This window comes from Schistocerca americana, chromosome 3, assembly GCF_021461395.2.
Source record: "Schistocerca americana isolate TAMUIC-IGC-003095 chromosome 3, iqSchAmer2.1, whole genome shotgun sequence".
NCBI classification, from domain to species: domain Eukaryota; kingdom Metazoa; phylum Arthropoda; class Insecta; order Orthoptera; family Acrididae; genus Schistocerca; species Schistocerca americana.
The window spans coordinates 528,630,474-528,656,731 of NC_060121.1; the positions used below are offsets into that span (position 1 = coordinate 528,630,474).

At 41.3% G+C, this 26,258-nt stretch overlaps 1 protein-coding gene across 1 annotated transcript in view; it reads right to left on the minus strand.

Annotated features, from left to right (window-relative positions):
- Positions 1–1,151: 1,151 nt before the first annotated feature.
- The window catches only part of LOC124606196 (cuticle protein 16.5-like), an 81,747-nt gene continuing 56,640 nt past the window's right edge, over positions 1,152–26,258 (minus strand). The window contains exons 4-5 of the mRNA XM_047138164.1: positions 18,140–18,343; positions 1,152–1,418 (exon numbers count right to left, since the gene is read on the minus strand). Coding sequence (XP_046994120.1) covers positions 1,152–1,418; positions 18,140–18,343 — 471 coding nt within the window. The remainder of the gene's footprint in view (positions 1,419–18,139; positions 18,344–26,258) is intronic.

A 26,258-nucleotide genomic window follows, 5' to 3' on the forward strand; every position in this document is an offset into this window, starting at 1 on the left:
GTCCTTAGGTTAGTTAGGTTTAAGTAGTTCTAAGTTCTAGGGGACTGATGACCTCAGATGTTAAGTCCCATAGTGCTCAGAGCCATTTGAACCATTTTGCAACTGGCAATAATTTCATCGAACCACCTTCAAGCAATTTCTCCAAAGTTCCACTCTTGAACGGCGTGCGGGAAAAACAGCACTTAAATCATTCTGCGCGAGCTCTGATTTCTCTTATTCTCTCATGATAATCATTTTTCCCTATCAAGGTGGGCACCAACAGCATATTTTCAGATTCGGAGGAGATAGTTGTATATAGAGATTTTACTACAAGATCCAGACGCAGCGAAAGACGCCTTTGTTTCAATGATTACCATCCCAGTTTACGTATCATGTCTGTGGCACTCACCCCCCTATTTCGCGATAATACAAAACGAGCTGCCCCTCTTTGAACTTTTTCGATGTCCCCTGTGACTCTCATCTGATGGAGATCTACCACGGCGCAGCAGTACTTCGGAAGAGGGTAGACAAGCATGGTGTAAAAACTCTTTTTAGTAGAACAGTTGTCATTATCCAAACCTTGTGCCAACAAATCTCAGTCTTTAGTTTTCTTCCTCTTCAACATTGTCTATGTGATCGTTCCAGTGTAAGTTATTCATATTTGCAATAGCTGAGTATTCAGTTAAACTACAGCATTTACATCTGCACAATTTATCGTGTAACTGAAATTAAGCTACTTATTTTAGTAATCATGTAGATGATTTCACAATTTTCAGTATTTAGAGTTCATTGTCACTTTTCGCACCATACGTATATCTTGTCTAAATCTTTTTGTAATTGGTTTTGATCATCGGGTGATTCTTTCCTGTCCTCTTTGAAAGTGTTGCCTGGGAAGAGCACCTCTTGGCAAGCCTGTCTATGATTAATTAGCACTTCTGAATAGCAAATCAGACTCTTGTGCCATCCACACAGGCAGATGTAAAAAGCATTTTGGGTAATAATGACGTCATCCAACTGGTGACACTTTTAGTAACTTGTGAAATTATCGTATTTATTTTAGAGGCTGTACAGGAAGTAGGACGAATGAATATTTACAAAATCAATAGCATGAACACGCCAGTTTCAGTTACACTGATTTTATTTATCCTAATAAAGTGATTGCGTGTAATTGTTTATCTGAAATAAACAGCAGGTGCGGCGTGGTACGCAGCAGCGACGGCAGGGGCGGCTGCGACGACGGGGGCGGCTGCGGCCACGGCGAGTCCGTTGAAGTTCTGAGCGATGTACTGCGAGCTGTGCGCCGTCACGACGGCTGGCGCGGGGGCGGCGTAGGCCACGGGGGCGGTGGCCACCAGGGGGGCGGAGTAGGCGAGGGGGGCGAGGCCGGCCTTGGGGGCGGCACTCACGCAGCAGGCGGCCACAGCCAGCACCAGGGCAATCTGTAGGACAGGACAAGTGTTGAGTTACCACTGTCTTTCGAGTCTGAATAAAGACTGAAGCAAACCATTACACCCCATTCTAAGAAAACATGACAACTTTGTTAACACATATTGCACCCATCAGTCTTATTATAAAATAGCTCTAAAGTCTGCTTTTTTATAAGTTAGGATTACCTCTCAAATATTTTATCTGTATTTAAAACATGTGATGACTTCTTTTATTCTCTCTATTTATGAGTAACACATTCTATCCATGATTAGGATAAAACGAGCAAAGTGGTTGAAAGTTCCATGTCTTGTTAATAAGGCAGTGGAAAATGAACAACGTACACCTGTACATCTGTTGCATAGATATACTAATTAGAGTGGTAAAGCCAGTTATGTTAACTCGTTGAATGAGTGGGAAAAACGTTGTAAGAACAAAAGTCTTATGCACGAGTACGAATAAGCTTGATAGTGCTTGACCAGCTGTACAGCAAGTTCAACTAGCCTGTAATGCCATATTTCAAGAAGCCATTTAGTATCATTGTGACTTTTTGTTCTACATGAAACAGCACAAGATTTAGAGTTTGTTACCCAAGACAAATTATCCAATTTGAGTTAGGTCCTGCGATTACGATGATATACAAAGTATGTCCTTTAAAAATACGTATTTCAATGAAGTCTACTTTTGTGCGGCATCATCATTTTAGACCGTTCATTTTGCTCTATGATACAACCTTGGCTCTGGAACCTAAAATTAGAAACATTCTATCAATGTAAAATTTATAAAATCGTATATACACTAGGCCACATTAAATGGTACTATATCTTGAGATTAAGTTTTGGTACATTCCTGAAACAACGTGCAACCGAAACGTCTTCCAGTTATGGATAGATGACAACTAAGAATCCGTAAGTCAGAAAAGTGTAAGAAATAAAATATATAGCTCAGTCAGGAACAAACAAGGAACTCTGAGATACAGAAGTCGGTGCCGACACATCTGGAACTCTCTCTCCTATCAGCCCTGCAGAGGCTATAAGCGAAATTTATCGGTATTTGTTACAAAACTATTTTAATAAAATTTTCCTCTAGTGTAAGAATTTGTCTGTTCCAGATCTTAACGCAAGTAAACAGATGCTCTGCTATTTGTCACTTGAGTCGTCCAAAGATTTGTCACAGTGTTGCTGACGTTAACGTGCTCTTTCAAACAGCTCTTGCAACTCACTGATTGACCAGAAGCTAGAGACGTACCTTGAACATGTTGACGGCGTCTGAGTGGACAAGACAGTGTTCAGTGGTTAGGGCAGCCCGCTTTTATAGGCGGACTGCAGGCGCGGTGGCAGCGGTGGGCGCAACGTTGGCAAGCGATCAGCGCCTTACGTCACAGGGCTACGCATCTCCACTCAGCGCAGGCGTGCTTCTCCTTGCGCAGCTAGCGGAGGACCAGTTACGCGTTGCCTCCATCCCAGAAAAGAGAAAATAATCGCTATGTTTGCCATTCACAGGAAACGCATGGTGTGTTTTCAGCTCTCAGTTCATTAGACATTAGTGTTTTGGAACTGCTACAATAGAGAAGATCTCAGGTTGCAATAATCTACAATTATGTTCTCCGGTTGACATACGTCCCACCTCAGCTTTATATTTTCCCAGTGCTACGTTAAAATGTTTCTTCACAAAGACAAACATAAGACAGAAAAACTAAATCTGGAAGTACATGGGTTGATTCCGGACATTGCAAATGGAACTGGACGTATTCTTTTAAACCATTGCAATCGACGATTGGAAACTATGTCGTCGCACTAGGGTGGTGGACTGTGCAAGCAGAACTTGTCTTCTCTCTCTGTTCATCTCATCGTCGACTGGATGCTTAACTCTGAGTTTGCTTTCCCTATGAAAACTTCAGTGCAAATGATGAGAGAGTCTGCGAGATGAGGACTTGATTATATGTATTCGTACAAGGTATCTGTTCCATACACTTTTTTACACTCTGTCTGTTATTCCACTCAATGGCATATTTACTTTTCTGTTCCTTTGATTACTCTCTCCAGCCGCTTTTATATCTTTAGGTACCGTAAATACAAAAGTCATTAAATGGCTCTATGGCTTTAACATTTACTTTGCGCAACCTTCTTTCAAAATGTTAATCAAATGTCATATTTTTTTTACATCAGGAATAATTTTCAAGCTAGTGGGATACTTTTCAATATCATAAAAGATAGAGAATAGTATTTATGGAACTAATTTGTCTTCTTCGACGTTTACCAGTTTAAAAAGCTAAATCCTTCGTCGAGAAACGATGAGAATAGTTGCCTGACATGAAAAAATTCGACCTTGACTCCTCTTTCAAACCTGGTCTTTTTATTTCAGGCCGGTCAACTGGTAATTGCGGTAAGTCTTTTGAGAGCGGTTATATATGTTTTTTTTTGGGATTCTGAATCCAATTCCATGTTTACTGCCGTTTCGGAGTACGGCTTAGGAACTAACAATGAAAAAAAAATCAATATTTTCACCATTTTTCAGTTTTTCACTTGTGTTACGAAAACTATGTGGTTTCAGAAGATGACCACTTTGCACAAAATTAATGTAGTCATAATTTCCGCTCAGGCGTCTTATCACGGTCCGCGCGGCTCCCACCATCGGAGGTTCGAGTCCTCCCTCGGGCATGGGTGTGTGTGTTGTCCATAGCGTAAGTTAGTTTAAGTTAGATTAAGTAGTGTGTAAGCTTAGGGGCCGTTGACCTAAGCAGTTTGGTCACGTAAGATCTTACCACAGATTTTTTGCATAATTTCCTACAACATGCACTAATACGGTGTGTTATTTCGACGAGCAGTATCGGTGCTAAATGCGCTGAATATTAGCAATTCTTTGCCCTTCTGCGAAAACGTCAAAGACACTCACTCCCATACTGTATCACTTCAAAAATATTCATGTTATCATAAAAAACCTTACATCACGTGAAAACAAATTAAATTTCCTCCAAGAGATGTCTGTAACATTCAATTTCCTCGTAAGGAACAGAGAGAAGCGAAAATTAAGGAAAATGTCTTCTGCACTCTGTAGACATAGGATCCCACCGAACTCTCTATCTCTTACCAGCGCTATACTTTCGGTGCATTGGCTGTTTTTAATGAAAATATGTTAAATCGTTTTTGATTAAAACATAAATAAATTATATTTACGACATATTAAGTACATGACACTGCATAGAAAGCTAAATATGAAATATGTATATAGTATTGTACATGTGTCATAAAACGGATATTGAGCCCAGGATTAGGTTATCACTTCGAGTCCTGACTTCCAGTAGGCTTTCCGCCTACAAAGAAATAACGAATTTAGAATATGGAGATAAAAGATAGATAAGTCGTGTGGTGAACTATAGGATAAATCCGGGAGAAATGGCACAGATTTTCAAAATAACATATATGACGTTCGATGGTGCACTTTTAGTAAAAACTTTTGTGTACAACGAAACACACCAGTTGTCTATAAAATAAATTTCTTTATTTTTTTCAGTGTAACAATTAAAAGTAATATCTGACCATGAAAACATCTTTATATTTATGCGTCTATCCCTTACACACTGTGTGTGTGTGTGTGTGTGTGTGTGTGTGTGTGTGTGTGTGTCTGTGTGTGTGTGCGTATGTTGGAGTGAAGAACAAATAATGAAGTGTTGAATATATAAGTATTTCACTGGTTTACATACTAGTTACGTAAACTAGTTAATTTATTGATTGCTGAAAACATTAAAACTAAGACATATGCCCCACCTGTATTCTGGTAATGACCTCCTTTAGCCTTTCTGGGTCACAAAGATCCCGAGGTTTGGTCTGTGGTTTCCGTTTGCAAAAGGTAGGCAATTTTATGAAGCCCAAAATAAACCACATACAACTACCAGTTTCAGAATGTGTTTTGCTCTAAAAATTAGAAATATAATTTTATTTATAAATTGGGTTTACTTACTTTGTTAGTATTTGGCGAGTAAATTACAAGTAATCGGGTAATTTATATATATTTGGGAATATTGCATAATTTTGTACTTTGATCTTCCTGAGACTGTGTGAAATGCATGCTAAGTGATAAAAATATCAACAGAAATGTCATTTACTTTAAACTATTGCCTGATTTGTTCGGCAAGTATCGCTAACGAAAAAGTGCGTGGAATATGAAGCGGATTTTATTTCTGCACGTATTCCGATCTTGAAGGGGGATACGTCGTATCTTACAAATCCATTACCTTGCTAACCAAGATGGCCGTACTGGGTTCGTAATACATTACCCGTGTTAAAATGGACCATTTACCAAATGCGGAAAAGGTCGATACTGTGTTGATATATGGTTATTGCGATCAAAACGCCCAACGGGCGTGTGCTGTGAATGCTGCTCGGTATCCTGGACGACATCATCCAAGTGTCCGGACCGTTCGCCTAATAGTTGCGTTATTTAAGGAAACAGGAAGTGTTCTGCCACATGTGAAACGTCAACCACGACCTGCAACAAATGATGATGCCCAAGTAGGTGTTTTAACTGCTGTCGCGGCTAATCCCCACATCAGTAGCAGACAAATTGCGCGAGAATCGGGAATCTCAAAAACGTCGGTGGTGAGACTGCTACATCAACATCGATTGCACCCGTACCATATTTCTATGTACCACGACTTTGAACGTCGTGTACTGTTCTGCTACTGGGCACAAGAGAAATTACGGGGCGATGACAGATTTTTTTGCAGGAGTTCTATTTAGCGACGAAGCGTCAATCATCAACAGCAGTAGCGTAAACCGGCATAATGTGCACTATTGGGCAACGGAAAATCCGCGATGGCTGCGACAAGTGGAACATCAGCAACCTTGGCGGGTTAGCGTATGGTGCGGTATTATGGGAGCAAGGATAATTGGCCCCCATTTTATAGATTGCAATCTAAATGGTGCAATGTATTCTGATTTCCTACGTAATGTTCTACCGATGTTACCACAAGATGTTTCACTGCATGACAGAATGGCGATGTACTTCCAACATGATGGGTGTCCAGCACACAGCTCGCGTGCGGTTGAAGCTATATTGAATATTATATTTTATGACAGGTGGATTGGTCGTCGAAGCACCATACCATAGCCCGCACGTTCACCGGATCTGACGTCCCCGGATTTCTTTCTGTGGGGAAAGTTGAAGGATATTTGCTATCGTGATCCACCGACAACGCCTGACAACATGCGTCACCGCATTGTCAATGCATGTGCGAACGTGACGGAAGGCGAACTACTCGCTGTTGAGAGGAATGTCGTTACTCGTATTGCCAAATGCATTGAGATTGACGGACATCATTTTGAGCATTTATTGCATTAATGTGGTATTTACAGGTAATCACGCTGCAACAGCATGCGTTCTCAGAAATTATAAGTTCACAAAGGTACATGTATCATATTGGAACAACCGAATTAAAATGTTCAAACGTACATCCTTGCTGTATTTTCATTTAAAAAACCTACCTGTTACCAACTGTTCGTCTAAAATTGAGGGCCATCTGTTTGTGACTATTACAGCGGCATCTGTCACAAAGCGAAAAAAGTGGTTCAACTAAAACATTCATATTTCTTTACGTACTACATGAATATGTAATAAAAATGGGGGTTCCTATTTAAAATAACGCGGTTGATATCCGTTTGACCTATGGCAGCGCCATCTAGCGGGCCAACCATAGCGCCATCTGGTTTCCCCCTTCAAGCTAGACGAGTTCCGTTCTTTGTAGTTTTTTCGTTTGACCCGGTCGCGGTCAATGGATCATCCTATATAACGCATGCTGCGTTTCTTCCGGATTTACCCTAATGGATGAAGATATACCTACACTGATATCATGTGTGCACTTTTTTTTATTGTCTCCTTTTAGCTGCTGATGATCCAGACAATGTATCTTGGGCATTAGAAGGTGCAGATGTAAGGTCTTCTGTCGCCTCTGATGCTTCAGACTGTGGGACTGCAGGGGGTTACTCCAGATCGTCACAGTCTTCCATATCAACATTGTCGTCGATGTTTGAGCACGACCCTTCACACTGCTGGCACAGTTTCGTGCAAAACAGTCCTGTCAGCCTACACCCGCACCTACCTTGGTAGTCTGTCTTGCATTTTCAAAATATAAGATGAAGAAGGTTCACGAGAGCCGGGGATTTCGTTGTGGGAATGGGAAACAACCCGTTCTGTTCCCACTGTACTTGATACAAGTATGTGATTGATGGGGGCTATGTTGCACATATTTATATGGTCGAGTCCGCCTCGATAGATGAGTGGTCAGCGTGACGGATGCCGTCCTACGGGCCCGGGTTCGATTCCCTGCTGGGTCGGGGATTTCCTCCGCTCAGGGACTGGGTGTTGTGTTGCCTTCATCATCATTTCATCCACATCCGGCGCGCAGGTCGCCCAGTGTGGCGTCTAATGTAATAGGACCTGCACCAAGGCGGCCGGACCTGCCCCATAAGGAGCCTCTCGGCCAATGACGCCAAACGCTCATAAGGTCGAACGGGCACACCCTCGAACAAATTTGCGACTGTTATATCCAGTGTGTAAGAAGGAAGAACAACCAAAGTGCGACATTTGTGTTCGATGGGTACTCAGATGGACAGAATCCAACCAAGTCAATGTAGCGCTTGAAGAGGTTGAGCAAAAACCAGTTTGTGGTGATATAATTTAGCAGCGTCATGACACCAACAATTGTACACGTAAATTTTCTGTTGAATGTGAAAAACAAGGATAGACTAATCTCCATGCTGATGACAAAGTGCAATGTAAGTGGAATCGCCTCTATGCAGGCAGCTGATGATACTGACACACTGATAGTATGTACTGCGGAATCTCTGGCTTTGGCTCACAAGACTTCGCAATTGTGGGGAAGGTGTTAACCTTCTTATCATGATAATAGGTCTCCAGTGTCCTTGTAATGTATATTTCCTCAATCCAGGAAGAGGTACAGCCTCTCAGCTCCTCTACCATCCAGCAAGTGCAGTGTTCAAAAGTATTGCCAAACAAATGATCTTCCTCCACTCAATGAACTGTTGCGACTCTGCGTCTGAGTTATTCAACCCTGGCAGAATTAAATTACTCAAATACTTCTCCAAAAATCCGGATCTTGAATCATACATTACTAACTTCACTGATCCCTCAGCCCATCCAAAGGAAATAACAGCTGCTGGGGAAAATATCTGATTACCATTCATTGTGGTATCACCCAACTACTATATTCAACAAGCCGAGATATAAGCAGTATGTGACATCAGGTTACAAGATATCAGCAAACATGCTTCCTTACCTCTCATTGAAGTTGCAGCTCAGAAACACACATTCAGAGTTCTCCATCAGGTGCAGTAGTGGATTTCAAACTGCTTGGATCCAGACTAGTGAGGTTTGACGCTGAAAACAAAATTGGTTGTTTCCAAATACCACAACGAAACCTCCGGCTTCCGACAAGCTTCTTCCACTTATCTCTTCCAGCTGCAAACCAGACCGCCAAAGGCCGATGTGGGTGTAGGCTTGCAGGCGTGCAGGACTGCTCCGCACGAAACAGTGCCAGCGATGTGAGGAGCATTACTTCAACATCGACAACAATTTTGATACGGAAGACGAAGACGACTTGGACAAGCCCCGTGCAGTACCACTGTCCGAATCAGCTGAGGCGACAGACGGTATCAATTCATGCAGTATTTTTGCAGAATTGTGCATCTTCAGTAATCAATATTTCTCTACCATAATACTAATCACTCAATTACAATTTTTTCGGTTGAAGAACAGCAACGTCTCATTGTTCGGTCTGGACCATCCATAGCCCCAGACGCTTTGATTGAATCTTACATTGCCCAGTACCCTTCACGTGGACCTTCTACGGCCCAAGAGACATTGCCTGGGCCATCAACAGCTAAATGGAGAAAATTGAGGAAACTGCACGCGTGCACGTGACAACATCAGTACAGGTATTTCTTCGTGCATGGACAGTTCACTTTTTCAGTCCAGTTTATCGCCACGAATTTTAGCCCCACTATCTGGAAACTCTAAATACTTCGTACACATTGAATAATCGTGGTAACATTCAGTGCTTTATATTATGTACATAGTAATAAATTATGTTAACAGCAACCATCGGTAATACGTAGAAGCAGAACAGGACATTAAAACGTAAGAATCAATAAAAAACATGGAATAAAAGGGATTAACTGAAGTTCCAAATGAATAACTTCCAGCTTATACTACTAGGTATGATATTGGCATCCTCTAAATGAAGCAAGGTTTGCTTAATAACTATAACTATACCCACCTCTAAGCCTACACCATTCTACATCGTCCACACAGATATGTGCATGCCTCTGCAATCCTAGAGTCCACGCATGTCCGTATGGCTGGTCACAGCATTCTTTCTTTTCTTTTTTCATGTTATTTATGATTTTCCTCATACACTGAAGCGCCAAAGAAACTTGTACTGGCATGCATAATCAAATACAGAGATATGTAAACAGGCAAAATGGCTCTGAGCACTACGGGACTCAACTGCTGAGGTCATTAGTCCCCTAGAACTTAGAACTAGTTAAACCTAACTAACCTAAGGACATCACAAACATCCATGCCCGAGGCAGGATTCGAACCTGCGACCGTAGCGGTCTTGCGGTTCCAGACTGCAGCGCCTTTAACCGCACGGCCACTTCGGCCGGCTGTAAACAGGCAGAATACGGTGCTGCGATCGGCAACGCCTATATAAGACAAAAAGTGTCTGGCGCAGTTGTTAGATCGGTTACTGTTCCTACAATGGCAGGTTCTCAAGATTTAAGTGAGTTTGAACGTGGTGTTACACTCGGCACACGAGCGACGGGACGCAGCATCTCCGACGTAGCGATGAAGTGTGGATTTTCCCATACGACCATTTCACGGGTGTACCACGAATATCAGGAATCCGGCAAAAAATGAAATCTCAAAGATCGCAGCTGCCGCAAAAAGGTCCTGCAAGAAGAGGACCAACGACGACTGAAAAGAATCGTTCAGCGTGACATAAGTGCAACCCTTCCAAAATTTGCTACAAATTTCAGTGCTGGGCCATCAACAAGTGTCAGCGTGCGAACCATTGAACGAAACATCTTCGATATGGGCTTTCGGAGCTGAAGGCCCACCCGTGTGCCCTTGATGACTGCACGACACAAGGCTTTACGCCATGACTGGGCCTGTCAACACCGAAATTGGACTGTTGAAGACTGGAAACATGTTGAGTGGTCGTGCGAGTCTTGTTTCAAATTGTGTCGAGCGGATGAAAGTGCACTCGTATGGAGACAACCTCATGAATTCATGGAACCTGCATGACAGCAGGGGACTGTTTAAGATGGTGGAGCCTCTGTGATGGTGTGGGGCGTATGCAGTTGGAGTTATACGGGACCCTTGATATGTTTAGATACGACTCTGACAGGTGACAGATACGTAAGCATCCTCTCTGATCTCCTGCAGCCATTCGTGTCCACTGTGCATCCGATAGACTTGGCCAATTCCAGCACATCACAGCGACAACATACACATCCAGAAATGCTACAGATTGGCTCCAGGACCACTCTTCTGAGTATAAACACTACCCCTGGCAGCCAAACTCCCCAGACATGAACATTATTGAACATATGCGGAAAGCCTTGCAACGTGCTGTTCAGATTAGGTCTTCACTCCATCACACTGTAATGGATTTATGGACACCCCTACAGGTTTAACGGTGTCATTTCCTTCCAGTACTACTTCAGACATTAGTCGAGTCCATACTACGTCGTGTTGCAGCACTTCTGCTTGCTCTCGGGGGCCCTACAAGATATTAGGCAGCTGTACCTGTTTCTTCCGCTCTTCAGTGCATACAGTTATTCTGATCTGTTGATGTTAATTTGGTATGCAGAGCATCAAACTGATATTATAGACTGAAAGTTAAGCAGTTGCCTTTAATTATTCGATATACTATCATACCGACTGCAGTGCACAAGCTTTGGTTACTTACAATAGTTGTTTGCAGATCGCAGTCTAATTGACTGCAGTAACTCGACATGATCAGCGATGTCTTCCTCTGCACATTCGTAGATTTGTGTGTTACCACATCCGACTCGATGCAGATGTTTAGGCCATGGACCGTGGCCTTTTAAACCGGTGCACTTAACCTCGAGTAGGGGCTGTGTCTTGCAGTGTGAGCCTCTTCCTGATGCTTGGCAATGTGCTGTAAACCCAACTTGCAGTGCTTCTAATGTCACTATGCGACTTATCTAACTTTTGTATGAATATTCCATCACAAAATTCCTTATTCTTTTTCCAGGTGGAGAACCTACTCAAACTGATGAACGAGTCTTGCGCTCGTTATTCACTCATTTCATGACAAATGACTTTATTGCATACAGATTTCACGTTTATCTTTCTGTACGCTGTCATCTTATAAATATAATTTGTTAATCTTTTCGTCAGAACATGGTTTCCCATCAATTCATTCAAAACAAACTCTTTTAAGCTTAATACATCGAAAGTATAGCGCCGATGAGATACAGACAGGTCGAAGGGGTCGCTTAGCTGTAGGACACAGAAGGCATTTCTCCTAGTTTTCGCTTTGCTCTCGACCCTCTTACGTGAAATTAGAATGTTATACACGTCTCTTGTAGGAAATTAAATCCTCTTTTTGTGTAGGGGCTGTGTTAGTATTTTGTAAGTTTTTCGAGCAGTGGATGGTCGGAGTGGGCGTTTTCTACGTTGTTGCAGAAGGGCAAAAATATCGCTGCTTTTCAGCGCGCACTGCCATAAAATCAAATTTTAGGAAATTATGTTTACTTTAATTTTTATGTATGTAAAGTCAGTTTGTTCCTTTGCTTGGCTAAAATTCAATGCTTCTTCTATGCGTCTGGGATTGTCTGTAAGAGTTGCACCATGTTTTCAGCACTATTGATTTTCTATGACATAGATTGAATTTCTGAGATGAAATACGTTTGGATTGTTGATGAGAAGACCTTCTTATTAATATGTAAAAAATTATGAAAATACATGGCCGCCAACGTACATTTTGCGTAAAGACCACGAAGATTAGATACAAGACATTAGTGCTCATACAGAGGCATATAGACTGTCGTTCTTCCCTCGCTCTATCTCCGAGTAGAACAGGATAAGAAATGAATAGTAGCAGTACATCGGTGAGTTTCAGAGTATGTGTTTAGATGTGGATGACCTTTTCTAAATGATACTTGCCCTTAAGACTTGGTTTCTGACTTCGCAGAAGTTCTGAAGGTAGACTGCGCCGGAAACGCGTCAGTACAAAAAAAATTGTGAACGACAAGTGGTCCGTTCATTGCTAGCGACTAATTTAGCAGTGACGTAATAACTACTCTCAAGTTTAGTTCTTGGTCGCAGGTCTCCTGCGAGACACTGTGCCGAATATTAAATTGTTCAACATCTTAACAGGCACCAAACTCGTATCTCTGTACTGCTTGTATTCCAAATTGAGTGATTGTTCAAAATCCGATCGTGATAGTTCTGTATTCCAAGAGTACTGAAATATCGTTATAGAAATTAACTTTCAAATCACGATGCTTTTGACACGCGTCGAGATAGAATCACAATGTATTCTTCTTTTTTATTATCTTTTTTTTTAAAGTCGCTTCACCGCTGACCACCAAAACTGCAACGCCATGAAGACATTAAGCAAGAAACGGCAACTAGGAATAAAGTGTATAACGGGCTTCGATATGCAAGTCATTAGCATTTCCGCGCAGTCGTACAACGTAAGTACAAATAACGCCATCTACACTCTTAAGGGTCTTAATCTTGTACTCACATTTCTTTTCACACGTCAGTCTTCCGCACACTTCCTGGCGATGCACTACACACATCATTAAATTGCGTGATAAGACCTGATACATAAATCAGTTACCACTGGTGCCACACATGCATACAAACAGTGGCCTTTCACCAGGGAAAATTCATTAACATCCTTGTAACATGAACAGTTAAAACAAGCAAATGGCCAGTCACGAAAAACTGAAACTAATGACGCCTCACAAGAGCAAAACTCAATGACAATTTTGCAAGACAAACAACATACAGATGAGGAAGTACTCAATAATAAAGTTACTCAGCTCCACGTAGAATTATCCAGTACTCGTGTGTCGGCTGATCTCTTTCGGCAAAACAAGTACTGTGCAACCGAAACGCTCGTGCATGCAAAAGGATAATTCCTCATCAAATTACATCTTCCTGAACAATGGCTCCCAACTACAACTAGGCGGTGCTATCACTCCAGGTGCGGCCAAGTGGTTTCCCGGCACATACATGGACTGCTCCCAGCATAGGGCGCCGTCGCCACCTTCCTTGTGCCGCTGCCAAGTCAAGACTCCTTCGATACCCGAGCCAAGGCGCCTCGCGGTCCACATTCGCACCACAAGCATCTCTGGCAAGGAGATCCTACACAACCAACGATTCCACTGGAGAGGCACAAAGACGAAAAATTCCAACTTCGGGTAGCAATTTTGACTTACGATTTAAAGAGCACGTAGATCTGAGAAATTCGAATTGCCCTTAAGTTTGCACCTGTTAGTACACAAACTGCAACTACCCTTTTCCATATTCAGGTCCTACAGAGGTCAAATAAGAGCAGTATATTCTTGAGGATATGGAGATTATGCGTTCTCTGAAAAAGTTCCCTGAACGTACCTTCAATGGGTATGTTGAGCTCAGACATCGTGGTTTATTGGGCAATTTAGACTGCATCAGCGTTCAGTGACTGCTTATGCCAATGGTGAGTTGCGTCCTGCCTTTTCTTGTAGTATTATGTTTTATTACGTTGTATCATCCTAATGTGGTGATTCGGTACTTTAAGGGCAAAAATTTGTTATTCACTTTCATCCAACAGCCTCTATGACCTTGACTCAGTCGGTTTATTCCAGCTTCGCTTTGGCGCTATTTTGGAATACTTTGTCTTGTTAGTGATGCTTCATGCTTTTTACTTAAAATTAAATTAAGCTCGTTTCTTGTTCAGGGAACCACGTTAATCTACACCCTAGCATATATTAGTTCTTTGCATATCGTTACATATCATGTTCTATAACCATTAAGTAATTGCTATCTTCTGCAGCAATTAACGCGATGCTTTTCCTTGGGCTATATTTTGCAACATTGGCACTAATAACAGTTTTTACGAATTTACTTTTTTTTATTTTCTTAAAAAACGGAAAAGACACGTTCTAAGGAATTATCTAGACTTCTTATCAGTTCACCTATCATTTCTCTTGTCTAGTTATTCGCAGATGCGCATGCGCACGGCGCATGACTGTTCTGTCCATGTCGCTAGCTCGTGCTGCTGCAACTGCATTCTGCTTGCTACACGATTCGGTGAGCGCATTGCTGCAGATATGTTCAGCCTTCTGCTATCTGCCCCCGCTATGTCTTGGTTTCTGCCCATTGAGCTGTTTAAGTAAGAAATAATATTCATTCCCGTTATTTACTTCTTGTCTTTCGCATGCTAAGCTTTAAAATAGCTTTAGGAAAGATATTTTTAGGGAATTAACTACTCTTTTACACTGAATAACTGTTTTAATCCATGCTAGACAAGTGTTGGAGCGTTAGTTGCTCAATCTTTTCATTATTTGATCATCATTTGACATATATGAACCCCGTTAGATCACCAGATAGTGTCACTCCGGGTGAGTGGTGTTAATTAGTTTCTAGGTATGTGATAGATTATTATTAGGATTTCTTTTTATTAGTTTCCTTCTTTATAGGTATCACGGGAGCATTCCATGTTAGTTCATTTTTTACGTCCACTACTTAACGAAAATTTGCTGGCTGTGAATACTGGGTTATACAATTCTCTTTTTTAGATTTGTTCATGACTTGATTTTGTGGATATGTTCATCCCGTACACAAATTTTCGTTTTAGTTATGTTTTCTTGTTACCTTACATGGGTTTTTGTCAATCAGTTTGTACGGACTGAATCCGATGATGCAGTTAACATGCTGCGAAACCGGTCATGCCTATATATAAAGGACATGCCGCTGAAGTGGTCTTTTCTGTGCAGAATTCATTATTTATTCTTTCGAATCTAAATATTTTCGTCAATCCTTTATGGAAGAGATATGTCTTATGCAAATGAGAACATATACGAAGTATGTAAGAACGTAAGCAACGTCCCTACTGCAGAAAAAGCGAAATTCCTGACGTAATTAGAATGCTAGAAAAGTATACATGAAAATCCAAACATTTTTAAGGGACTGCTGCTGAGAAAACTTAATGTTTTAACCCACTACATTTCTAGTAACTTTACTCTAAGTTTCCACTAAATTCTGTCGTTTCGGAGGTGGAAGATGAACGGTAATTCCATATACTGGCCCTGAATAGGTCAGTTTTACAGATACAGAAATTCAAAACATGTTTTTTCCTACTTCAGCCTTTAAAATTAGAATTGCAATCCATTATATCCTAAGGTTACTATGAATCATCCGTTTTTCTCCTGTCACGTTTATGTCTCATAGTGTCTGTAGATTAAACGATCTGGTTCAAATATTATGTAGCTATAAATATGATTCAATTGTAGCCACATGAACTGGCAAGCATGTTTGACTGACATACATAGGTTTAATATGTGTAATGACATGCTTACAGCTGGTCATGTAGTATGTTGTTTTCATTTAAGGGACACAACATTTGGAAAACTGTAAATAGTTCAGAAAAGAAGAGTAGTTGGCTTGCAAATAAAGAGGTACTGAACAGAATAATGGAGATGAGAATGCTGTGGCAGTACTTGACTAAAAAAATGGATCGATTTATAAGACATGTCCTGAAACATCAAGTAATAGTTTGATGATGGAGGTAAGTGCAATGGGTAAAAATTGTAGAGGGCAACCAAAGTTCGACTGCTGTAAGTTTGTTCAGGAGGAGCCACGGTGGAGTAGCTTCGCAGACATGAAGAGGCTTACACAGGATAGAGCAATGTCGAAAGCTGCATCAAACGAGCCTCACCACGACAACAACAGCAAGAACAATAACAATAAAACAGTTACTGCTATTTCTACTGAGCGACGTTGGAGAGTTTTTTAAGAACGCTAAACGTAATGATTTATTTTAACGTGATGACTTAACCTTCTTTATTTATTTTCTGAGAGACTTTTCATGATTATCACTACGTATAGGTGTGAGCAAAGACGTACGAATGGCACTATACAAGTGTCTCCCCCAAGGAGCGATTCGCAGCTGCACTGGCGACCCCAACAAATCAAGTGACGACACCTCTGGTGGCTGTGCAGACTCGAAGTACAGTTATTTCTCCCCAGGTGGGCGGCAGTTAAGAAATTTTTTGCCTTTCGTTTGGACAGTCCTTGTTGACACAGCTACGAACATGACAACTTCATTCATGGTCTTACTGTACTGATACTATACCACTGACTGTCAACGACACACTGTCTGCTATGGCTTACATCAGCTGTGAATTGTCACATGATTAATACTAACTCTATACTATCTACAGTGCTCCAAAGCGCATGTGTCCTGTTTTAAGGATTGCAAAATGTTTTGTCCGTTGAGATTTCTTTAAGTAGCATTATAATGTTTCTCTTCCATCTACGTCTACATCTACATGATAACTCTACAATTCACAATTAATCGCCTGGAAGAGGTTTCAACGAACCACCTTAAAACAATTTTTCGAACGTTCCACATTTGAAAGGCGTGCGGGAAAAAGACCACTCAAATCGTTCTGTATGAGCTGTGATTTCCCGTATTTTCTCATGATGATCATCTTTCCCTATGTAGGTGGGCGCCACCAGAATATTATCGCAACTGGAGGAGAAAGTTGGCTGTTGAAATTTTTAATAGAAGGTCCTGCCGCAACGAAAGATGCCTTTGTTTTAATGACTGCCATCCCAAATCACGGATCATGCCCGTGGCAATCCCTCCTCTGTTTCGCGATAATACAATACGAACTGCCCTTCTTTGAACTATTTCAATGTCCTCCGTCAGCCTCATCTGGTGCAGATCCCACAATGTATAACAGTACTCCAGAATAGGGCGACAAGCGTGGTATAAGCAGTCTCTTCAGTAGGCTTGTTGCATTTTCTAAGTGTTGTGCCTACAAATGGCAGTCTCTGGTTTGCTTTCCATTCAACACTGTCTGTGTGATCGTTCCAGTTTAAGTTACTCCTAATTATGATCGCTAAGCATTTAGATAAATGACAGTCATTACATTTGTGTGATTTATCATGTAAAGGAAATTCAGTGGTTTTCTTTTGTTCCATATATCAAGGACTTCACTCTTTTTATCATTTAGAGTCTATTGTCACTTTTCGCACCATACATGTATTTTATCTAAATCATTTTGTAATTGGTTTTGATTGTCGGATGATTCATTCCTGTTCTCTTTGAAACTGTTGCCCGAGAACAACAAATTCTGCCAAGCCTCCCTGTCAGTAATTACCATTTCAGAATAGCAAATCAGTCTGGTCTACCACCTACACAGAGAAATGTACAAATCGTTGTAGCATAATAATGATGTCATTCAACAGGCATACTTTTAGTAACTTGTGAAGTAATGATACTTGTTCTAGAGAATGTACAGAAAGTAGGATGAATGGAGATTTAGAAAAGCAATAACATGAACAAGACTCTTGCCATTAAAATGACTTTATTTATCCTTATGAAGAGGTTGCAGGTAAGTGTTTATCTGAAATAAACGGCGGGAGCTGCGTGGTACGCGGCAGCGACGGCAGGGACGGCGGCGACGACGGGGGCGGCGGCGGCCACGGCGAGTCCGTTGAAGTTCTGGGCGATGTACTGCGAGCTGTGCGCCGTCACGACGGCCGGCGCGTGGGCGGCGTAGGCCACGGGGCCGGCGGCCACCAGGGGGGCGGAATAGGCCAGGGGGGCGAGGCCGGCCTTGGGGGCGGCGCTCACGCAGCAGGCGGCCAAAGCCAGCATCAGAGCAAGCTGTAAGCAGGAGAAACAACAAGGGTCCTAGAGAGCATCTCAAGCAAGAATGCACACAATACGTGATAACTGAAATAAATTGATTATGTATTAACACTATCTAATGTCAGCAGAGTGTGAAGGTAAAGTGGATATTGTGTCGCTAAAAGCACATTACACTCCATTCTAAGAAAATGTAACTTTGTTAACACGTGTTGTACCCATCAGTCTTATTATAAAATTGCTCTAGGCTTTGCTATAGTTATATATCAGGGGTCTTTCTTAAATACCTTACCTTTAATTATCGCAGATGATAACTTCTTTTACACTGCCTCATTGTCATCGACACATTGTCTATGGTTAGAATAAAACGAGGAATGTGGTTGAAAGTTCGATGTCCAGTGGAAAAATTTAGATTTGTAAATTGATAACAGAAATTTCACGAGATTAATTGGAGTAGTAAATCCAGTGAAGCAAAGCCCCATTCTGCTGAATGATCGGTAAGGACATTCTAGGCACAAAAGTCTTATGTAGCAAGACATAGAAACATGACAGTGTTTCTTGTGGTCTGGAGTACCAGGAGCATCCCACAACCATTTCCACAGCAAATGGAAGTAGCCTGTAATGCCGTCTTCGAAAAAGACGTGTAGCATCACTGTGGCTTTTTATTCTGTATTAAATTGCACAAGATATGGAAATTGTTGTCCAAGACAAATTATCCAGTGTGAGTTACCTCCTGCGATTAGATGATATACAAAGTATGTCCGTTAAAATACGTATTTAAATGGAGTATACTTTCGTGTGACACCATTAACTTTAGACCATTTTGCACTATGATGAAACCTTACCTCTGAAACCTAAAATTATAAGCATACAATGAGAATAAAATTTACAAAATTGCATGTACGTTAGGCCACATTAAATGATACCATATCTTGAGGTTAGCCTTTGGTACATTCCTGAAGTAAAGTGAAACCGAAAAGTCTTCCAGTTGTGAATAGATTAGCACTAAAAATCCGTAAGTCAGAAAAGTGTAAGTAACAAAATAAATAGCTCACACGCAGAAAAAGACTCGAAACTCTGAGCTAAAGAAATTGGCACTGACATATCTGGCACTATTTCTTCTACCCGCGCTGGAGAGGTGGAAGATCGAAAGGGTTAACCCATAGCCTTTCCTGCTCGGAAGGTTATAAGCAAAATTGATCGGAATTTGTTACAGAATTGCTTTAAAATTTTTGTCTCTAGTCTAAGAATTGGTCTGTTCTGAACCTTTCCACTTGTAAACAAATGGTCTCCAGTTTGTCACTTGATTCGCCCAGAGATTTCTCACAGTGTTGCTGGCGTTACTGTCCTTTTTCAAACAGTTGTTGCAGCTCATTGGTTGCCAAGCAGCATCATACGTACCTTGAACATGTTGGCGACGTCTGAGTGGACAAGACAGTGTTCAGTGGCTAGGGCGGCCCGCTTTTATAGGCGGACTGCAGGCGCGGTGGCAGCGGTGGACGCAACGTTGGCAAGCGATCAGCGCCTTACATCACAGGGCTACGCATCTCCACTCAGTGCAGGTGTGCTTCTCCTCGAGCGACTAGCCGAGGACCAGCGTTAACCAATGGTTATGCGTTGCTTCCATCCCAGAAACGAGCAACTAATCGCTATGTTTGTCATTGCCTGGGAGCATTTGGTGAGTTTTCAGCTCTCAGTTTATTAGAGATTAGAGTTTTGTGAACTGCTACATTAGACCAGCTCTCAGGCTGGAATAATATACAACTGTGGTCTGTGCTTTATATTTTGACAGTGCTGTGTTAGAATATGTCTTCACAAAGATAAACGTAAGAAAGAAGTACTCAAATCTGGATGTACATAGGCTGATTCCAGACAATGCAAATGCAACTGCATGTATTCTTTTTAACCATTTTAATCTACTATTGGAAGGGATGTCGTCGCACTAGGACGGTGGATTGTGCAAGGAGAACTTGTGTTCTGTCTCTATTCATCTCATAGTCAAATGCTTTAATCTTAAGTTTGCTTCCCCTACGAAAATTTTTGTGTTAATAATCATAGGGTCTGCGAGACGAGGATTTGGTTATTAATATTTGTACAGTATATCAGTTCCACACATTTTTGTGTTCTCTGTCTATTATTACCTCTCAATGTCATATTTACTTTTCTGTTCCTTTGATTATTCTCTCCATTTACTTTTTGTCTTTAGGTGCAAAAGCCATTGAATGTTTCTATGGCTTATCTATTGCTTTGCGGAACCTTCTCTCAAAACGTGAATCAACCGTTATATTTTTGAACACCAGGACGGATTCTCAAGCAAGTGGGATACTTTTTAATATCATAAAAAAGGTAGAGAATGGTATTTACAAAATTAACTAGCCTCCTTCAACGCCTGCCATGTTTTAAATGCTAAATTCTTCATCTAGGAACGATGAAAACAGTTTTCTGAGATGAACAATATCTACCTTGACTTCTCTTTCAACTCTTGTTTTCTTACTTTCGGGCCAGTCAAATGGTAACTGCGGAATCTTTTATGACAGCCGTTATATATCTTTTTTTGGGAGCTGAATCTGAATTACATGTTTACTGCCATGTTGGGGGTTGGCTACGCAATAGACAATGCAAAAAACATTAATATTTTCACCATTTTTCAGTTTTTCGCTTTTATCTCGAAAACTCGAGGGTGGGGCACGATAAGGTACCTGATTTGCTTCATGAATAACACATTTGTTGCTGACAAGATTTGTAATTTATTGATGTAGAAGTAAAGAATACAGCTTGAAAATACAACCTAATGAATCACATGTTCAATATGACTGCCGTTTTGATTTACAATTTCTTCAAGTCGCATTTGTGACTACTCTCCGACACAAACCTTTTGGAATGGCGCGGCACAACTACACAATGATGGCCCTAAGTTGCACTGCATTTTCGGGTTTTCTGTGATGCACCTTCTCTTTAAGAAACCCGGAAAAGAAGAAGTCACATGGATTAATGTCCGGGCTGTGGGGCGTCCACATTCCCCCTCCTGTATAACGTTCTGGAAATCTGTTTGACAATACCCTAAGGCCAAGTCTTTCGTGTAGGAAATCAAGTACAACGTTGGCAGTATGGGGGCGTGCTACATCCTGCATGAAACATTGTGTCTGCAATGGAAGACGTTAGGCGATGAGTTGACGAAAGAACTGGTTTTACCGCATGTGTAAATAGTGTAGCATCGAAGAAGAACGGACCGATGATTCCATGGCTTGACATCGCGACCCACACGCACACTTTCTCTCCGTAGGTGTCTTCCGTGTGGATTATTCGCGGAGGTTCATATACCAGGATCGAACGTTCTGTTTGTTCACATCACCATTCACGTAAAACATAAGCTTCGTCAGAAAACCATGTGTTGTGTAGCGCTGCCTCCTGGTCTTTCCGACTGCCCACCTTGCAAACTGCGCTCTCTGCTTCTTATCTCTCGCAATAAGCTTATGTGCCACAATCATCTTGTATGGATACAGGCGAAGGTCGGATTGAATATTTCTGTGTACAGATAGTCATGAAATTCCCAACTTGGCACTGGCTCTTCTTCTTCATTTACTCGGACTACGAGTCAAAGTCACTCGAACTGCTTCAATGCTTCGCACATACAGTACGTGCATGTGGCGGCTCGTACATACAGTACATGCATGTGGCCGCTTACACTCCAAACCAGATCTAGTACCACTAAATTTTTGATGTAATCTGCGTATTGTCTGTGGACTGGGAGCCCACCGTGTACCGAAATGAACACGGAACCTTCTCTGTGTGACGCTGTTCGTTGCCTCGAACAGTAACACAATCTTCGTCTTCTGTGCGACGGTCAACCATCATTTGCTCGTCATCGCGGCAAACTGAAATGGCGGGCTCACAACGGAAGCGATGAACTCGCAACGACATTTGGCGTAATTTTCATGAAGGGCACGAAATTGAGTGCTCAATTTGAAAGCTATTGCCCTAATAGTACACTTGCAGGATCAAAATTGAATCGGATGACTTATCGTGCGCCACCATGTATGTGTTTTCCGAAGGTGACCACTCATAAAAAATTAATGTGGACATAATTTCCTACAAAAGGCACTAATCAGGTTTGCTATTCTGATGAATGGTATCGGTGGTGGATGCGCTGAACGGTAGTGATATCTTTGTTCTTCTGCGAGAACATTAGAAGGTATCAATTCTTGCAATATTTTGGGGACTTTTGCATCTTTAGTAATCAATTTTTCTCCATCATAATATTTATCATTCAATTCAATATTTTCAGTTGAATAACAGCAACATCTCACTGCTCAGCCTGGACCATAAACAGCCCCTGACGCTTTGCTTGGACCTTACATTGCCGAGTACTCTTCACGTGGACTTTACGCGGTCCAAGAGACATTGCCTGGGCTATCAACAGCTAAACGGAGAGAATTAAGTAAACTGCACACATAACATCAGTACAGATGGATATTACACTAGTAAGATTTCAGTATAATTTATTGCCACGAATTTTAGACCTATTATCTGGAAACTCTAATTACGTCATACATATTCAATAATTATGGCAATGTTCAATGTTTTATATTATGTAAATATTAATACGTTATCTCAAAAGCAACCATTGGTCATATTATTACAGAAATAAAACAAAACACTAAAAAAGTAAGAATCCATTAAAAGAAAAACATAAAATAAAAGAGGTTAATTCAATTTACGAGTGAGTAACATCCAGTTTATATTACTTGATTTTTGCTGTTATCCTCAGAATAACACGAGGTTTGCCGACTGAATACAGCTATACCTCCTACTGAATCTATTGTTGCTGCACTATTCTACATCACCCACAATGATACGAGCATGCCTCAGCAATTCTAAAGTCTACGCATAACTGGATGGGTGGTCATATAATTCTTTCTTTTCTCTTATATTAGCTTTCTTTTTTCTTATATAAGCTTTTTGTGATTTGTTGACGTTATTTTGATACTCAGAGCGTCCAATTGATATTATAGACTGAAAATTATTCGGTTGCCTTTTAGATATTCGATGTTCCGTCATATCGACTGTAGTGCACAAGTTTTGGTTACTTACAATAATTGTCTGCAGACCGCAACCTAATTGTCTGCAGTCTCTTAACATGATCAGCTATATCTTCCTCTGCACATTCGTAGATTTGTGTGTTACCACATCCCAATGAATGCAAATGTTTGGGACATGGACTGTGACCTGTTAAATAGGCCCACCATACCTCCAGTAGGGGCTGTGTCTCGCAGTGTGAGCCTCTTCCTTATACTTGGCAATGTCCTGTAAACCCTACTTGCAGTGCTTCTAATGTCACTATACGACTTATCTGACTTTTGTTTGAATATTATATCACAATATTCCATATTTCTTTTCTAATTGGCGAACGTACTCGAAGTGATGAGCGAGTCCTGGGCTCGATATTCATTAATTTCATGACACATGCACATTACTACAAGCCGATTCCATATTTAGCTCTCTGGTCGCTATCATCTTGCCGGCCGGAGTGGCCGAGCCGTTCGAGTTCTGTAGTCTGGATCAGTGCGACCGCTACGGTCGCAGATTCGAATCCTGCCTCGGGCATGGATGTGTGTGATGTCCTTAGGTTAGTTAGGTTTAAGTAGTTCTAAGTTCTAGGGGACTAATGACCTCAGATGTTAAGTCCCATAGTGCTCAGAGCCATTTTGAGCTATTGCCCTATAAATATACTTTTTAATGTTTTCGTCAATCATTACTTCCTATTAATTTTTTCAAAACAACCAGTTTTAAGTTTAATACACCGAAGTATAGCGCCGATGAGACATAGACAGGTCGGAGGGGTCGCTTAGCTGTAGGACACAGAAGGCATTTCTCCTAGTTTTCGCTTTGCTTCCGACCCTCTTATGTGACAACAGAACGTTATACCCGACTTTTGTAGGAAATTTAATGTACTTTTTGTGTAGGGGTTTTGTTGGTATTTTGCATGTTTTTCGAGCAGTGGAGAGTGGGAGTTGGCGTTCTTGAAGTTTTTGCAGAAGGAAAAAAAATCTCTGCTTTCAGCGCGCCCTTTCCTCCAATACAGATTTTAGGAAATTATGTTTATTTTAATTTTTATATATGTAACGTCAGTTTGTTCCTTTGTTTGCTTAAAATTCAATGCTCCTTCTATGCGACTGGTTATGATTCTAGAGGGCAGTACAGTTAAAGCGTAATTCTAGCACTGAGCAGTTGTCTTCCTTGCTCCAGGAATGCGTGTTACATTAGTGGATCTGAGAATCACACACTGTACAACAGTTTTGCAGGCCCTGAAGATTTCCGAGCGATGCCTGCAGAGCGCCGAACTGTTGCAGAGCAGTACTCAACAGCCGTCTGACAGCCGGGCCAGGTCTGGCATGCAGTCAGACTTTGTGTCACCCATCTAGTTAGGACGAGAGCAAACTTTTATCTAGCTGCACTTTATGCAGCGCGGCAGTGTGAACGTAGCCCCATACTCCCTCCCCCTACGTATTTGTTGCCTTTTTGCCTTTAAAGTGAGAAGCCAAGACTGTTGACTCAAGCGTACCAATAGCAGCAGGGTATGAACGTTTTGGGTGGGATATACCCTGGTTGGTTCCTGTAATACTCACTAGGATGTAATAAAGTGCTCACCATCTGACACTTAGGGGATTCCTTCTTTGAATTCTATACAAACGACAAATTTCTTCTAATCATGTCATCTACAAAACACCGATGGAGATGGAAATTCTTGCACTATGTATAATGTGAGAGACTCGTTGTGTTATTGAAAGTGGTGATTGACAGATCATACGTGAGTGGTGCCAGGGACCTAGGCTCGGCTACGTACGATCCAATGTTGGTGAATTTTGTTTAGCATGCTGAAAGGGTGCACTGGGACCGCACCTGCATTGCAAGCGGCAGCGACCGTTGACCCACTAACACAATATCAGTGCCTTGACGGAAAACGTTATGGGCACTATAGTCAGTTCAAAATTACTTTGGGACTGACAGTGCGACAGAAGCACGGACCGGACTTGTCACTTTCCACACGGACCACGTGCCTAATCTTACGTTTCATTCATTTTTTGTAAAATACTCACGTATGATCTGCCAATCGCCACTTTCAGTAACATAACGAGTCTCTCACATTATACATAGGGCAACACTTTCCATCTCCATCGGTGTATTGTGGGAGACATGATTAGAAGAAATTTGTCGTTTGTATAGAATTCAAAGAACGAATCCCCTAAGTGTCAGATGGTGAGCACTTTATTACATCCTAGTGAGTATTACAGGAACCAACCAGGATATAGAACCCAAATCATTGTGTTCTGTAAGAATTGCACAGTGTTTTCATTTTAGTTTTATTTGTGGCAAAAAATAATTAAGGTGTTATAAGGCCAATTCATGAAAATCCGTTTTTTGATGACTTTTGCTGCGCGGGATTAGCCGAGCGGTTTAAAGCGCTGCAGTCATGGACTGTGCGGCTGGTCCCGGCGGAGGTTCGAGTCCTCCCTCGGGCATGGGTGTGTGTGTTTGTCCTTAGGATAATTTAGTTTAAGTAGTGTGTAAGCGTAGGGACTGATGACCTTAGCAGTTAAGTCCCATAAGATTTCACACACATTTGAACATTTTTTTAATGACTTTAGTGAATTTTCGACATGATGGAAAACTTTTTGTTCTTAAAGCTAGGTAAACACATCACGTGAACGAAATCTTAACAATACACCATATTTTCGTGTACTCTAAGCCGGAAATCTGTCAATGTATTCTAACACGAGACAATTTCAGTTGAATGTGACGCGGAATTATCGGCTCGCTCGTCAAGCAGTAACCGACCTCTCATATTAATTCTTGTAGAAATAATGATCACTAGGTTTATAAGTAATTTAGGTTTACAATGAATCTGTTATTAAGTTTTCCGATCCACCTACTT